The 17,692-nt window shown below is 34.6% G+C and overlaps 1 protein-coding gene across 2 annotated transcripts in view; it reads left to right on the top strand.

Moving 5' to 3' along the window:
* The window catches only part of MSRB3 (methionine sulfoxide reductase B3), a 168,643-nt gene that overhangs the window by 91,045 nt on the left and 59,906 nt on the right, over positions 1–17,692 (top strand). For both annotated transcript variants that reach the window (XM_028532201.2, XM_028532202.2), the window contains exon 5: positions 1,870–1,898. In XM_028532201.2, the coding sequence (XP_028388002.1) occupies positions 1,870–1,898 (29 nt within the window). The remainder of the gene's footprint in view (positions 1–1,869; positions 1,899–17,692) is intronic.

The raw sequence follows: 17,692 nt of genomic DNA, 5'->3' as shown, positions 1-17,692 counted from the left end.
AGGGCCTTCGGGTTTAGCATCTGGAAGACATTGATAAACTTAGCAAGGACAGATCATAGTGGTTCAAAGAGTGACTATGTTGGGAGATCAGGAAAGGATGACATAAAACATAGGATATACTCTGTCCTCTCAATAAACTTGATTGCAAAGTCAGGAAGAAAGAGGGAGGACGACAGCAGGTCGCAGACTGGAAGGAAGGTGTTTATTTAATTCCAGAGCACTCCTAGGGAGAAGAGAGGAGGAATCTGTGGAGACCAAGATACTGAAGATGTGGCGGAGAGAGGAGTAACTGATGCAGTCTGGTTTCAAGGGAGATGAGAGAACACATTTTAGGACATAAGTAGGAGGGAACCTTAGACAGAAGGAAGAACATAAAGAGCACACAGGTAAGAAGGAGATAAGGATGTATGTGGAGGCAGAAGTTTTCCTCAACAGATAATTGTTGCATACAAGCAGTAGGCACTATGTAGGTGCTGGGGCTACAAAGGTTAGTAAGATGTAGTCTAGTGGGGAAGGTAAGATGGGCAAGGAAATCAGCAGGATACGGTTGGTCATTATCATCTACAGTAATGCTCAGGGAGGCAGAAACAGAGAGGCATAAAGCAAGGCTTTCCAGAACAGACAAAAAATGAAAATGGCTTTCTTCCTGAAGCAGGAGTTAGGGACATCTAAGAGAAGTGTTGAGATGCAGGCAGTGGTGGGTCCAGGGCTTGGGGAAAGTGTGGACCTGGATTACAGTGGTGTTTATTGATAACTGGGGTTATAATAATATTTTTTTGTTCTTACAGTTACTAACTTTGTTTAAGCATCAGGTGGAACTTTATTGCGGAATACTTGAGAAAATGAATTTTTATGGCAAAAGAGGCTGCTTCTTACTTATCCTCTCCTCCTCCCCCTTTTGGTGACTTCTCTTGATGCTAATTTAGGTAAAGAAAACCATGGCTTCCAAAAGTGCTTTGGTACCCTGGCATCATTTCAAAGAAACCTCCTTTCCCACTCAGTTAACTACATTTCCCAGGGGGGGAAAAAAACTTCTCTGTCAATGTAACATCCTTTAACAGGACTCCTGCTGGTTGGTTCTTGTATCTTGGGGTGGCAGCTGTGAACATATATGCTATTGATTGTTAATGTGTGATATAAATCCGACTGGAGCATGCCCACTAATTGGTTTGAGAGCTAGATATAGACAATGCTGTCTTAGAGTAGCTTGTGTAGATAGGCCTAGTCTTAGGGTTAATTCTGCTTGACAGCACATCAGCAGCATCTTGAGAGTAATTACCTAACAGAAGTTTTCCCACAGCTGAACTGAGAACTTCAAAGGCTTCTGAATTTACAACCAGTATTAACCTATATCTGAAACATAATGTTCCCACAAGGGCTCAGATTTTTTTCTCCTGCTTATTAAACATATGGGGTTACTAGGTTCATTTACTCTGTGAAGAACTTAGTGAAAAATTACTTGGTGTTGAATAATTGAAAATCTTAATAACAAGTCAAGAGGATAGTTTTAAATTTAAGTTTTCTTTTTTCTTTATTATATTACTGAAACAAGTTAATCTGTAGAGTCTGGATGCTTTTTGGTTTTCATATAGTTCACCCTCTTTCTCTGAAAAACAAGCTAAGAAGTTAATATCTTTTCCATACTGTGCTATCTCTATGGATATGTGCATGTTTAGGGGACTTAGGGTAGTGCTTGTGTTTAAAATGGTTAAAATAAATATATATTTACATTTTAAAAAAGCGATTTTCCTTGTTGACTAATGTTCTGAAATCTGTAACTGTTGCATCTACCCCCACTCTCCCCATAAAATAACAGTTATTCTTTAACAAGCAATTTTCATATTGTAAAAAATGTCTTTCCCTTTGCAGGTCAGAAACCAAATTTGACTCTGGCTCAGGTATGTTTACATTAATAATGTTTTTCTGAGTGTATTTTATTTACATTATTCTCTGAGGAGTAATTCATCAGATCAAGAACCATTTTGATTTTAAACAGACGAGGCAGTCTCTTTTCAAAACATGAACCTCACCTCAAAGCAGGGTATTAGCTGCTTGGAATCATAACTTGAGATATTCACCCTGGGATTCTTGATAGTTCTGCAATAAGCATTAAATGCTCTCTATCTGCAGTTTTATTTTAAAAGCAGAGGTGGGGGTTGTACAAAATCATTTCTCAAAATAGAATATTAGTCTCTCAGTGGACAAAGCATCCTGAATTGGTTGAAGATTCTCTGCAAGTGACTTGTCATCAAATGTGGGTAATAGGTACATCTGATCCAGCAAACTATAAAGAGTTTTAGCCAATAGAAATAGATATTTATCTATGACTTATTAATTATTTCTTATTTGCTTTATTGAGGGAGTATGGAAAATTAAGGTCACCTGAAGCCATCATTTTGTATCTATCAAGACAAAATTTACATTCTCACAAACAGTGGCATATCAGCCTCATTAGGTGTTTTCTTCCCATTAAGAGTGAATATAACCTTATAATCCTTATGTTCGGCTGGGTCTCTATGCCACTTGCTTGTATTTGTGAGCTTCAGAGTTTCTGATGGTATTTATAATTAAAGCATAAAAATTGCCTTATGTACAGTGCTAAGGAATTATGCTCTTTAGTGAACTGTTAATAGATAAATAGACATTAATGTTTAATTCCAGGAGAAATAATTTTTGGAAAAAAGATGTAAATCTTGAATTTAAAAGTAACATTCATATTCTAGTTTGAGTTCCATTGTGTTTTAACTTTTAGAGAAGTTCCTGTTTACGATGTTCACAAAGAACCTAAGACTGTATGCATATTTTCTGACAGTGGTGTTAAGAAGCCAACATGCCTTTTTTCTTCAAAATCTTCTTCTTTGTTTTATTGTATAGATTTATGAATTCCTCCAACTTGGTGAGACTCTATAAATAAGAAGTCTGTACATTTGAGTTAGCAATTTTACCTAATTTGAGAACTGTAATTCCAAAAATCTTTCCATTCTGTGTGTTCTTGTGCTTCTGAATCACATGTGACATTGATACTGTAGGATAAGCATTTCTGGTTTACAGTACTGACTATGTGGAGACTGAAGGCATGGTGGGTCATATCAACTATGGGACTTTTTTTATTGATGTGTAGGAGGTGCCTCAAAATAGGGTAAAAAAATCTTTGTCATTTTTAGTAGTTAAAAATCTTTAAGCATAATAAAAATAAATGAATAAAATTGATGAAGAATGGATTTTTACGTAAGTCTGTCTTTTTATCATTGTCAGTTGCCAAATATTTATTAAGAACCTACTTTGTTATGATCTGATTTAATTTTCTAAACATCAAGTCAGAAACTGGTTTTAGGCTCAGGATCTGGAATATAACTTTTAAAAATGAAAAAGTCCACTAGGTTCATTTTGAAGGTAAAACCTGGAAATAACGTACAAAACTGAAATATTAGGCAGCTATTGTCAAAGTCAGAAAATTTATGTTAAATTTTCAAATCCAAATTAAAGTGTGCTGCTAAATTCCTGTACTGAAGGTTAGTATTTATTCTGAAAATAGTTATAACATCTGTACAGACACACATCTTTCACATTTGTGACCAAAAATTTTGTTCATGATTCTTACTTTTTTCAAGTCCTAATTTTTTTAATGTCTATCATGACAACATCTGCATGTCTTCGAAAACTATCAAGTTCTGTACTCTGAAAAATCTTATGGGGAATACTGATTAAAAGATTTTTTTAAAAATTTTGAATTAAATATGTTGTGGAAAGAATTTAGGTGGTTTCAAATTAAGAAACATAATTTTTTCTTATAAACTCTTTCAGCTTATTATCTATCAAATGAGGGAATCATGACAAAGTTAGAAATGCAGTCTTTGGCTTTTTATATCATACAAATTTTGGTTAGCAAAAAGGTAGCATATTGGAACAATTAAGTGTATGACTTTAATAGGTTCAGATTCTCTATTGTTCATCAAATACAGAAAGTCAACTAACTCTGTTTAATGTTATGTACAGCTGGCTGTAACAGTGTTCCTGACAAAGTGAGGTTTTTAAATGAAGGAGGATGCCATCTTTCTAAGGAAAAAAAAACACTTAAAAATAAATACAATAGTCAATGACTAGCCATAAAAGAAAGCATTCAAAGTAAAATTATACATACAAGACACACACACACATAAATTTTTTTCTTTTCAACTAAAGAAGCTAACTTATGCAGCGCTTACTGCACATTTGCGGTTTGTGTAAATGAGTTTCAGGCTGTGGAGTGAGATTCAGGAGGAAGGGAAGGTTTCATTGTTAGCACATGGTAAAAAATGTCTGTTGTTGAATATATACTAAAATGACCAACCTAGAAAGAGATTTTTCTTATTAAAATTGTGTCAATTTTTTTCTTCAAAAATGAGTCCAGAGATAACTTTGTTTTCTGAAGTTTCAAATTTTTTTATAACAAAAAGTTTCAATTATCTATAAAAGTAGAGGATTTAATATAATGAGCACCCATATATCCATCATCTAGATTTTACTGTTAATAATTTTCCACATTTGTTTCACTTTTCTTTTTTTCTTAAAATATTTTAATGTAAAATGCAAATATTTCACATGAATTTTAAAACCTGGAAATTATAGACTGTTTTGACTTATTGAAAGAGATCGATTATTAGAAAAAATGTTTATTTTTAAAATTAAACAAAAATTTGGGTCACATATAAATTCTTATGGAAAGGATTGTGGCATTAATATGCCCACATTCAGTTAAAGAGACTAAAGTTCTTTTTGTGGTGAAGGTTAAGAAAACCTCAACCAGAAGGCAGAGGCACTGAATTAATTCTGACTTGAGAATCCAAAGAATGTTCTATTCTCAATTAATTTGATTAAAACTTAAGCTGCCATCTAGCTGTGTCCTCTATGTACTGACTTATATACTGATTAAACCCCATTTCTATTGGTTTAGCATAACTCAATTGTCTAAAGTTTTCGGCGTTGCCAGTTGAGAGCAATCTTTCTAACAGAGTTTTTAGGTTTCCATTTTAATACTGTCTCCTGGTTGATGTATTAGTGTTGCTTGCCTATGATTGTATGGAGTTGGTGATTTTACTAATAGAGTAAAACAGACTTCCTTTTATGTTCAGAAGTAGCAAGAAGCTGTGCTCTTTTCCCCACCGCCCAAGAAGGGAAGTTAGTTGATGCTGGAGGAAGCAGAGCATTGAGTTTAATGTAGTGATTAAACATGAAAGCCATATATCAAATCTCAGGAGAAACATGCTTTTGAAAGAGGCAGGGAACTGTGGAGCATACTGCATGATAGGCTATGTAAACAGAGCCCTGGAGGTCAGTGTGTGGATGCAAACCAATTAAATAAAGAACTTAGTGGCTTTGCTTTCTATCACTTGGATGGGGAGGATCACAAGTTAACTTGCACAGGGTTCAAGTATAAACTTGGCTTGAATAAGCTAGGCACCTTTGGAAACTTCATTAACTCTTTCAGTTCATTAACAGATTTTTAAAAGTTTAACTGAAGTCCCTAGGAAATTAAAAACAAAAACAAAAACAAAACCCCAAAATATATGCTCCGTCGGCCCTTCTGTACATACCCCTCAGCAAAGGTGCTAGTGATGAGTAGAATGGAAGAGAAAGCAGAGGATGAACTGCTGAAAAGACCAGAGTTGGCTGTGTAGCCAGGTTTCAAGAACATGCACATGTCTTTTAAAAACAACCCATTTGAAAAAGCAGAGCTTTTGCAGAATAACTGAAAAAAGATGTTTTTCTCTTCTGAATTCTGGGTATGAGACAAAGATATAGTTGGAATTTACTAGTCACTATATAACATCAGGATACTGTTATTTCTGTTCCATTAAAATAGAATAGTTTTCTGACCAAGAAAGACCTGAAGCCTATAACTATATGTGAAGGACGGCCTGGTGTCTAATGCTACGGTTCTAACCTTCTCAGGCAGTGTTTGGGTGAGAAAATGAAATACCAAGTTAAATGGTATAGTTTCATGGTCCATAAACATTCAAAACAAAGATTTTTTTTTTTTCTGTAGAGTCACGTTGGCTCAGAAAGTGAATAAGCTTATGTTTAGTGCTTGTTGATTCTGGACTGCTTGGAACAGCTATACTAAGGAAATGGACTCATAGAGCACACCAACTGAAAGGTATAAAATTTCATGAAAGCAAATTATGGAGGATTAAGAAACCTAATGAGCATGGTTTAGTGTGGAGAGTAGAGGAGGGAGCTCACTATTAAATAGAGCCCAAGAGTGTACAAGGTTAGAGGATCCTAAAAGACACCATAATAAAGGCACAACAGAATATAATTATCCTGTTGAGGCAAAAGAAAAAAAAAACCCTCCAAGGAACAAAAGCAGCTAGTGTCGCTTTTAAGATTTGTAGTTAAAAAGGAATCTACACTAGGGTAAGGAAATCAAAGAATATAATCAGTTAAAGCTTGAGGCAAAAATAGAGTAAGCTGATAATGTTGGTCACTAAGTTGAAGGGAAATGAGAAATTCAAATATAGTAGAACTAGAATTTTGAAAGTTTATAAGTAAACGAGACAATTTTCTTAATATAGTAAGCCTTTCTCAAGGAATATTTATAAGGAAAACATTTTCAGATCTTATGAATGTGAGGATATGTCAATAATACTTTTTAATTGCTAAATCAGTTTTGTCATTTTAAACTTTAATTGTGGAAGTCTTATAACAGTGAAGGACAAGGAAGTAATATATAAATATAAGAATATTGAAGTCTGTCATTTGTCATCATTCACTAATAGAAATGACTATCTATTCATTAGTTTAACATGGATTTATTAAGGAACACTGCATGCCTGATGCAGAGCTTATTGCTATGAACAGGGTAGATACAGTTCCTTCTTTCATGGAATTTTACAACTAGTTGGTCCATCATATATATATATATATATATATATATATATCTCCACATGGATTTCTTAGCATATTTAGCTGAGAAGGGCTAACAAGGCTAAATTCATATCCAGATGCTGAAGTAAATCTTGATATTAAAACATAAACTAATATTTTTTAGACTTTGACAAATTCACCTTTTTTGTACTTTAACTATGTCACTTGTTTTCCACTTTCACTTTTAAGAGAATGGTTTAATAATGCTAATGACTAGTATGTAGTTTTTCTATACCTTTTTAATAAGAACTGACAGTTCACATTTGATTATTATTAAAAGAGATTAACTTAGAACTATGGCAAATGTTTGTGAATACTGTTCTCTTCTCATTCATTCATTCATTCACTGGATCCTATTCAAAGTTGGCCTGAAAAATCAGGCAACCTTCTTGGTAACAGTCTTACTGGATTGTGTAGAAACAAGCAGAGGGGACAAAACCCTTCATCTCCTTTGATAAACTAAAGACCAGGAGGCAGCAAGGCATATTGGCTAAGAGCAGAGGTTTTGGATCAGATAGATTTAAATGAAATTTCTCCTTACTTCTAATATTTTTCAATTGATTTTCTTGGGTTCCATGTGCACCATAAGTCACATACTTAAATTTCGTATTTCCTTTCCTTCCAATCTAGCATTAGAGCATTTAAAGCTGTGACTTCTCTTTATTAAAGCTTTAGCTGAATCCCAGAGATTTTTTTATATTCTACTTAAATAGTTGCAGTTTTGATATTCTTTTGAACACAGGATTATTTAGGAAAGTACACAAATTTTTCTACTTTCTACTTTTGTTAGTTATTTCCAGTTTTGTTGTTTGGTGGTCAAAGAATGTGGACTTATTGCTTTTTAGTAAGCCTGTTATTCAGTAATTATTAAAGTTTTATTTTTTGGCCTAATCTGTGTTTAAGTTTCATAACTTCTATGGGTGATTTGAAAATTGTATTCTTTGCAATATAGTTATTTGATGCCTATTTACTAGATCAACCCGATTCATGTTTTATATCATCATTTGTTGGTTTCTATTTTACCTGACAAGAACTGTGAGAGGAGAGATAGTCTGTTTGTGTGTGTATATACATATACATATACAAATACATATACATATACATATACACATATATATTAGCCTGAATTCTACACCTTTAGGTATTTCCATCTCTGTGCCATCAGCCTCATGTACTCTCTGTTTGCTGGTACTAGCCATCTTGCTTGGGTCATGTATTGCACTTAGTCCTCTTGTAGCCAACATTATTATGAGTCGGTGCTCATGGGGATGAAGTACACTCTAAATAGGAAACTTACGTTCTAAATTCATATGTGAAGCAAGAAGTTGTTTTACCACCAGTGAATACCAGTGCTTTCCCCTTCCCTGTTGCCCTCAGTGCCACCTCATAGTTTTATAAAGAAAGTGGCTCAATGGGCAAAAACTAAAAGATCTCCCACTAAAATCAGGCACAGGACAAGGGTGTTCACTTTCACCACTTCTCTTCGATATAGTATTGGAAGTTCTAGCCACAGTGATCAGGCAAGAAAAAGAGATAGAAGGCATCTACACTTGAAAGGAGGAAGTAAAGCTGTCCCTGCTTGCAGAGGACTAATAGCTATACATGGGAAAAACCTGTAGATCCCACCAAAAAACTACTTGACCTAATAAATAAATTTGGTAAAATGGTGGGATACAAAGTCACCATTCAGAAATCGATGGCATTTCTGTCCACTTACAATGAAATAACAGAAATAAGAAATTAGGGGGAAAATCCCATTTACTATAGCAACAAGAAAAATGAAATACTTAGGAATAAACTTAATGGAGGTAAAAGACCTGCAGTCAGAAAACTATATAACACTGAAGAAAGAAATTATAGAAGACATAAATAAATGGAAGCATACACTGTATTCATGGATGGGAAGAATTAATACTACCCAAAGCAATCTATAGACTCAGTGCAATCCCTATCAAAATACCAATGACATATTTCATAGGTATAGAACAAATATTTCAAAAATTAATTTGGAACCATAAAACAACCCCAAGTAGCCTCATAAATTTTGAGAAAGAACAAAGTAGGAGGGATCACAATACCTGATATAAAACTATATTCCAAGGCCATTGTAATCAAACAACCTGATACTGGCATAAGAACAGACACATAGAGCAATGGAACAGAATGGAGAGCCGAGAAATAAACCCAAGTCAGTACAGTCAGTTAATATTTGACAAAGAGGGAAGGAACATAAAATGGAGTAAAAATAGCCTCTTCAAAAAATGGTGTTGGGAGATGTGAACAAGTAGATGCAAAAAAATGAAACCAGACCACCAACTAACACCATACATTAAACTAAACTCAAAATGGACAAAAGACTTAAATATAAGTTGTGACACCATAAAAGTCCTAGAGGAAGTCATAGTCAGGAAAATTTCAGATATCCCACACAGCAATATTTTCACTGATACATCCCCTAGGGCAAGGGATATAAAGGAAAGAATAAACAAATGGGACTGCACAGCTAAAGAAAACATCAACAAAATGGAAAGGGAACCAGCTGTATGGGAAAACCTATTTGCCAGTGATACCTCAGACAATGGTTTGATCTCCAAAATATATAAAGAACTCACATGACTCCACACTAGGAAGATAAGCAATCGAATTAAAAAATGGGCAAAGGACCTAAACAGACACTTCTCCAAGTAGGGCAGAGGGCCCATAGACAAATGAAAAAATGCTTGACATCACTAGCCTTCAAAGAGAACCAAATTAAAATCACAGTGAGATACCATTTCATACCAGTCAGAATGGCCATAATTAATAAATCAACAAACAACAAGTGCTGGCAAGGTTGTGGAGGAAAGGAAACCCTAGTGCACTGTTGGTGAGAATGCAGACTGGTACAGACACTGTGGAAAACAGTATGGAGTTTCCTCAAAAAACTAAAGATGGAACTGCCTTTTGACCCAGTGATTCCACTGCTGGGATTATACCCTAAGAATCCTGAAACACCAATTAAAAAGAATCTATACACTCCAGTGTTCATAGCAGCATTATTTATAATAGCCAAGTGCTGAAAACAGCCTATGTACCCATGAGTAAATGTGTGGATCAAAGAACTGTGGTACATTTACACAATGGAATTCTATGCAGCAGAAAGAAAGAAGAAACTCTTACCTTTTGCGACAGCTTGGATGGAGCTGGAGAGCCTTATGCTAAGTGAAATACGCCAGGTGGTGAAAGACAAGTACCATATGATCTCACCTCTGAGTGGAACCTAATCAACAAAAAAAATGAGCAAAATAGAACCAGAGACTTGGAAATAAAGAACAAACTGACAGTGACCAGAGGAGAGAAGGGAAGGAGGTAACGGGGGAAAGCAGGGGAAGGGGAAAGCAGGGGAAGGGGCAAGCAAAGGAATGTGAACAGAAGACTCATGGTCATGGACAATGCAGAGTGGATTGACTGTAGGAATGGGGAGGGATAGGGTAGAGGCGAGTAATAGGGAAAAGGACAGACCACTGTAATTGACCAACAGTAAAAAAAATTAAAAAGAGGCTCTGAGCCATTGTGATGCAAACTTTTGTTTTCTCCACTCAGCATCCTCCCCTGTTCTTCCATCCATTTGGCAATATTCTATTTATCTTTTAAGACTCAGCATAAGCATTGTTCTCTTAAATAAATATAGTCTTCCTTAACACCTTCCCAGCAGTTAGTGATCTCTTTCTCTGTGTAAACATTGGGTCTTATATTTACATTTATAATGGCACTTGTCATCTGCTATAATTATTTGTGTAGATTTCTTCTTTCCACTTCTGTAAGTTTCTTGAAGGCAAGAACCTTGTTTTGTTCAGCTTTATAACTTTGGTATCTGATTTGAAATAATCAGTCAACAAACAAAGATTCCATTAGTTTGGGAATTTTGGTCTGTTCTGTTCCCAGTTGTGGTAGAAATGCTTAACTGATGACCAAAGATTTATTCTCCTTTTTCATAGTATAGAGTTGTTTTTGAGAAGTGGCTACTTGGCCAGGGATTACAATTTCCTGCCCCTGCATCTGTGTGAGGAGATATGACTAATTCTCCCATTAGAGTTTGTGTCATTTCTGGGCCAATGGGATTGAGTATCCAACATACTTCCCCACATGTCTTTTCTTCATCTGAGGTTACATCAGAGGGGTACGTTGAACATGATGGTATCAAATACAAAAGGCCTCTGCATCCTGAGTCATACTTGGAAGAGATCCACTCAAGGGAGCCCTTTATCCAAGAACATCCTCATTGGATTTTGTAGAGAGAGAAAAATAAATGTTTATTGTAACAAGCCACTGAGATTGTGCCATTGCTTATTATGGCAGCTGGTGTTACATACCTTGATTAGCCCAGTGCCCAGAATACTCCCTGACAAATAGTTGGTAATCATTGATTATCGTTGGATCAATGACAAAATTAATGGCTAGGGATTATATAATCTAACCTGAAAATGATTCTTTAAACTAAGGATCATACAAATATAGTATATTATATTCTATATAATCACTGAGTCTGTCAATGATTATCACAATAACAGTATAACAGGATACCTCAAAAAGTGGTGATTTAAAACAACAATAATTCATATTCATATGTCTATGGGTTGGTTGGGAGTTGCCTTATACAGGCTGGTCACAGGTTAGGTCCAGGTTTGCTCCATTTGTATTGTCATTGATAATAAAAGAGAAGAGTGCAAGCCCAACTATGCAAGCACATTTCAAGCCTCTGCATCAGGTTTGGTCTGCTAACATCTCATTGGCCAAGGAAGTCACATGGCCAAGCTCAAAGTAAAGGAGTGGGGAAAGAACTGCTGAGTTACATGGTAAAGAGTATAAAGATAGGAAAGGGAGAATAAGAGCCAATAATTGAACCCACAACATTAGAATATCATGTATTTAGATCAATTATTTAGTAAAATATTTGTAGAGCTAGAGTGGTTATATTTTGAAAGTAGTTCCAATTCCTGTTTGTAATTGCATTATTTGGTAACTTAAGTTCAAAGGTGATATTAATGGATACATAGTGATGAGAATATTTGTATAATGCTTTATATTTAAAAAGTGCTTTAATGGTTCTTACCAAGTTAGGACTCACAAAAATCTTAGTAAGATACTCAGGGATATTTTTACCAATGAAGGAATTGAGATAGAGAAGGGCTAAGAGACTCACTTAAAGCCATTTGGCTTGTAAATGGCCAATCTGGCATTGGAGTTCAGGTCACCAAGTTGCAAATCTTGTGTCCTTTGTATTAGATGATGAGATAGTTCTTTCAATGAGCAACTTTTATTTTAATTTTAATTTTTCTATGATTAGCTTTTTATTTTTCTATAATTACTATAGTTAGTAACTGTTATACATTATAATTATACATTTTTCTTAAAGTTAACATAATAATATGATCATAAGCACTCATTGAAAATACAAAGTGTAATACAGATTTATATAAGATTGCAGTGTGGCCATTATTAGGCTATTGATAAAGTTTCTAGCTGTTTCCCAAGAGGCCTTAAAAGATAGGATTAATTGCCTTGGTAATTTTTCTGTGTTCTACTATCTAGTCTTGAACTTTCAGGCTCAGAAACCTAGATGTTTCATTGTCTCTCAGGGATGGACCAAAATTAACAAATTTAGAAGGAAGGCAGATGAAGCTAGAATGCCAATGCATTTGCTTATGACAAAAAATAAAATTTTCAGTGGCTCAGAACATTTACATTTGCCTGTCAGTGTCTTCTTTATAAGTGGTAAAGCTATATTACTCACAAAATTACAATAAGAACTTACTTTATCAATTTTCCAAAATAAATCACTCATTGGGACTGAAATTTCCTTACTATAGTATATTATCACCTTAAAGACTGATCTAGCTGAGGAGTCAGATCATAACCAGCACTGAATAGGAACAATGGGAAACAGACAAATTGAGTGTTTAGCTTCATAAGTTTCAGTTAACGTGAATTATCCATCTCAAAACAGGGATGGTCCTGGCCAGTGAGACCTTATTATAACCTAACATTCTTTGGCTTCACCTTTATCCATTCACCCACTCACCCATGTAGAAGAGAGCTTTGTGGTTGGGTCTGGAAAGCAACCTACAGGCCCAGTGAACAAGGCTTTGTCTCCACCATCTGGGAGCAGGAGACCATGTGTAGCAATTTCTGAACTCAAGAGTTACAATTTAAATGTTTCTTAGCCACCCCAAAAAACATACTATAATTTTAGTGCTTTAACATACCACTTCACCATACTGAAATTAAAATATACACCTGCAATATTACAGATCATGATATAGAACATTTTCATTATTCTAGAATGTTCCCTCAATTTTCCTTCAGTCCATCCCTACTCCCTAGAGGCAACTGCTATTCTGACTTCAATCACCATTGATTAGTCCATTCTTAAACTTCATGTAAGTAAAATCATACTATTGTGTGTGTGCTGTCTTTTGCTTTATATAGTATTCTTGAGATTTATTCTGTAATTACCAGGCATTATTGCTGAATAGTATGAGTTGAAATGTATATTTTGGTCTAAATCTGGCTGCCATTCATGCAGTTTGTTTACTGATCAGTCTCTGTTTTCTAAAATCATCAGGCCCAGAATATTGTCATTAATGCATTGAGCCAGTCTGTAGACACTTTCACTTTGACTCGGCATGATCGGTCAGATTGCACGTGTATGTAGAGCACTCTGTGTAAGAAGTGGTGGAAGATATATAAGTATGACACAGTTTCTGCCCTCATAGAGCTCACACTGTAATTGAAGAGACCACACACACACACACACACACACACACACACACAGATCTGTAGATGCAGGACATCATGAGTGGTTTTAGTGATGGAGTTTAGAAGAAGAGGAATTACTTTAGCTCCTGTGATGGATTAGGGAGGTTCCTCATTGGAGGTAGAATTTGGCTTTTCAGAGATAGAATTTCTGCTTCAGGAGGTAGAATTTGGATCTTCGGAGATAAATATTATGAGAGAGATCAGTTTAGATAGAGAGCCACTTAAAGTTAGGCACAGAGGCAAAGGTACAAAGTATGTTTGAGGAACAGTAAGTAAACCAACTTGCCAGGATTGGAGGTTTTCTCTTGGGAAGTGATGTTATAGTTGGGAGTCTATTAGAGACCACAGGTTAAAGAATTTGTACCTAACTCTGTAGATAATAATAACGGTAATAATTGCTAACACTGATTTTATGTTTACTATGTGACACACACTGTGCTAAGTGCTTTATACTATTCATTTAATCTGTACAACCATGCATGATTATTCCCTTTTTACAAATGAGTGGAAAGAAAGGTTGGGTATGTAGCTTGTAAGTGACAGAACTGGGATTTGATCCCAAGCAGCCTGATTTCAGAGCTATAGTCTTAACTGTTATGCAATTAAAAAAAAAACCCTAAATCCTAAAATATAATTTGATGTGATGAAATAAATATTTATGAATGTTTTGCTCATACCCTTTTACTCATACACATGACAATTTTTACTCATATGTATGACATACTTGTCCTAACAGCCATACATGATTGTAGAAATTTTCTCCTCCATTAGTCTGTTAAGAAATGGATCTTGCAGGTGATGTAAACTTTTAATTTCCCAGTGCAGATTACCCCTCCAGCATTACGTCACTTGCTGGAAAAGATATTCATGTAGGATTTGCTGTAAAGAAATGATAGATAAAGAATTAACTGGTTATGGAGAACTGATAATCGTTTTGTTTTGGACCAGTGCCTTATTTTTATTATAGTTCAAAATTAATATAATTCAATTAATATAGTTACTATAGCATTGACAGGAAATGAAAGTGCTTACTAAGGTAAGCTAGATATTCATCAGTGGAATAAATTGGTGGTCATTTTCAACCTTTTTTGGGACATTACACAGATTATTTGCCCATTAATGTCGATGTATCCTCCTCATACCTGGGCAGAAAGAAGATACATTCAATTAAAAAGTGTAAGAAAATTTTGCCATAAAAAGGCCTAAGATTTTTAATGTTTTGCTCCAGCATGAAAATATTTTATTTAAGGAACAGGTAGAAATGTAGTAAGCAAGTTTTTGCTTATTATATTGAAATGTTCTCTTGAAATAGTTTAAAATGACAATGACTTTAGTTCTTTTTATGTCTCAATAAATTTTGGTCCTATCTTTTGTATTATAGAGCTATGCTATAGGAAAGAGCATTTTACAAGAGGTTCTTTTGATAAATTTGAATATTTGCTTGATGACCACTAGTCTTTTAGTGAATTGTGTGTGTGTGTATATATGTGTGTGTGCATATATATATATATATGTATGTTTTGGAGATTCAAATACTGTTTCATAATTAAGAATGTAAGTGGCTAGATGGCATATACAGTATTCAAATGTTGCAGATTAGTAAGTTTCTTTTAGTTGTACTTTTTGCTTTGTTGAAATTAAAGGAATATTTAATTGATAAATATTAAAGATATATTTAGTCAATGTATATTTTCACACAATAGCATGTGGTAATGTTTGTTGAGTAAGTGATGAGTGAATGAGTAAGTGAAATGATTTTAAGTCTTGCAAAGAAATGTATTTTGCCATTTCCAAAATAATATACACTATTTCCACTGATAAAAATCATATTTTCTTCAAAAAGTATGTCTATAAATTCTTTCACCCAAATCATTTACAATAAATGAAAGGCCATTATTTGAAGGTGAAAGAATATAAAGGACAAAAAGAATCAGTAACAATGAAAATGCTTTTAGGCAGCGTGTAGCAACACAAAACAATAATACAAAGGTTCAAGATTTATAGCCTATTGGTAATTTTCCTACCAAAAATAGTTAACCCTAGACTCTACAGCATATCAAAATTAGCATTTTGAGGTATTAGTCTAACATTTTGGATTTAAATTTGTGTCTATGACATAATATTTTATTAAAATCAATACAGTTTTCCCCTGTGTTCTTGTGTTCTAATAGTAAAATATGCTTTTACTGGATGAATGAAATTGGCATTGAAACTCATTCAAAGGTAATACATTAGAATTATCTTTGTAGAAATTTTTTCAAATTTAGTGTATTTCATTGCTAGCTTTATATTAAATTGTGTCTACATGTTTGCCTTTTAAATTATACTACAGGGGAATTTATTCAGTTTATCACCAACTGCTTTACAGTTAGCAGTATTCTTTAAAATGTTATCTCGATATGTGACTTTTGCTGATTTATTTATTGAGAAATGTGTTGTTTTTTAATCAGAGCAATGTATGAATGTATTTTTCTAGCTATAGGATTTTATATTTTTCACAATTGTAGAATACTACATATCTAGAACTTAAAATTGCCTAGTTTCCAGCATATATGCTAATACATAGAAAAAAATCCCCTCCAAATCTAATTTTAAAATCATGTTTTTTCATCATGAAATACAATTTTTCCCCTGAAAGTGTTCTGTGTAACACTAATATGCATTTTATATAACCTAAGAATTTTATAAACTGGCAAATATGAAAGCAAAGATACAGAAGCAAAGATAACTGTACATTATGATGTGGGGGCATTGGCCCATAAAGCAGAGTCACAGGTTCAATTCTGGGTCAGGGCACATGCCTGGGTTGCTGGTTTGGCACGGATGAAAGGCAACCAGTCGATGTTTCTCTCTCACATTTATGTTTTTCTCCCTCTCTTTCACCCACCCTTCCCTAGTGTCTAAAATAAAAAAATATATGTTTTTATTAATGAAACACTAAATGGGAAATTTTAATATTATTTCATCAATTAGGAAGTTTAATCATGTTCAATTTCACAAATGTTTGTTGATTATACAATCAGGTGAAGCTTTTAAACATTGAGCAAGCTATTTGTAAATTATTTTAGAATAATTTAGTATCTAATGGAAATGACTCTGTCTAAAAATATATTACTATTAGGGTATTCTTACATGGTTATGATAAGCATGGAAAGACAGCCACCTCTCTTTGTTGCCTGTCTGTTGTTTTATAGTTAACAAGGAGGTTTTGATTATCTTGTGCTTCTGTGCCTACACATACCAGGGAAGAAATAATCACAAATCACAGTGTCAGTTTAATTATATGAGGTCTGTCCAGAAAAAGTGCAGCCATTGTTAATACGGTGAGAATGGTTTGTGCAATATTGATGTAACCTGGCAGCTAAATGGACTGGAATGGACATGTGTGAGCAAAGATGACTTCACTGTACTAGTCAGTGGGGGCAGTAGATGCTGTTGCGTAGCATGTGTACTGTGTGGGCATTACATCCAAATTGACTGAGCAAGTAGAGTAACAAAGCTGCATCAAATTAAGCATTAAGCTTGAACATTCCTTCAGGGAAACTATTTGGATAGTTCAGAAGGCTTTCGGGGACGATGCAATGAGTGCAGTGCAAATAAAAATGTGGCACAAGTGCAATCATCTTATCAGATGATTGAGAATCTGTTGAAAGTGATCCATAGCCTGCAATAAGCAGAACACCTGAGAATATTGAATGTGTACAGGCTGCAATCAACAAAGATCAGTGACTGACAGCGAGAACTAGAAGCTGATCGGGGAGTTCCAAAAATTACTATGTCCAAGATTTGGATGCAGGGTCTTGGCATAAAATGTGCTGTGGCAAAATTTGTTCTGTAGCTTCTGCTACTAGAGCAGAAGGAACATCATGCTGCAGTTGCTAATGACTTGATTCAAATTGCTGCCAATGAACTGTGTTTCCTCAAGAAGGTCATAACTGAACGAATCATAGAACTGTGTGAGGCCCCAAGGTGCCTACTTTGAAGGGGA

This window comes from Phyllostomus discolor, chromosome 2, assembly GCF_004126475.2.
Source record: "Phyllostomus discolor isolate MPI-MPIP mPhyDis1 chromosome 2, mPhyDis1.pri.v3, whole genome shotgun sequence".
In the NCBI taxonomy this organism is placed as follows: Eukaryota; Metazoa; Chordata; class Mammalia; order Chiroptera; family Phyllostomidae; genus Phyllostomus; species Phyllostomus discolor.
The sequence above is the reverse complement of the archived record's forward strand: the minus strand, read 5'-3'. Positions and strand labels throughout refer to the sequence as shown.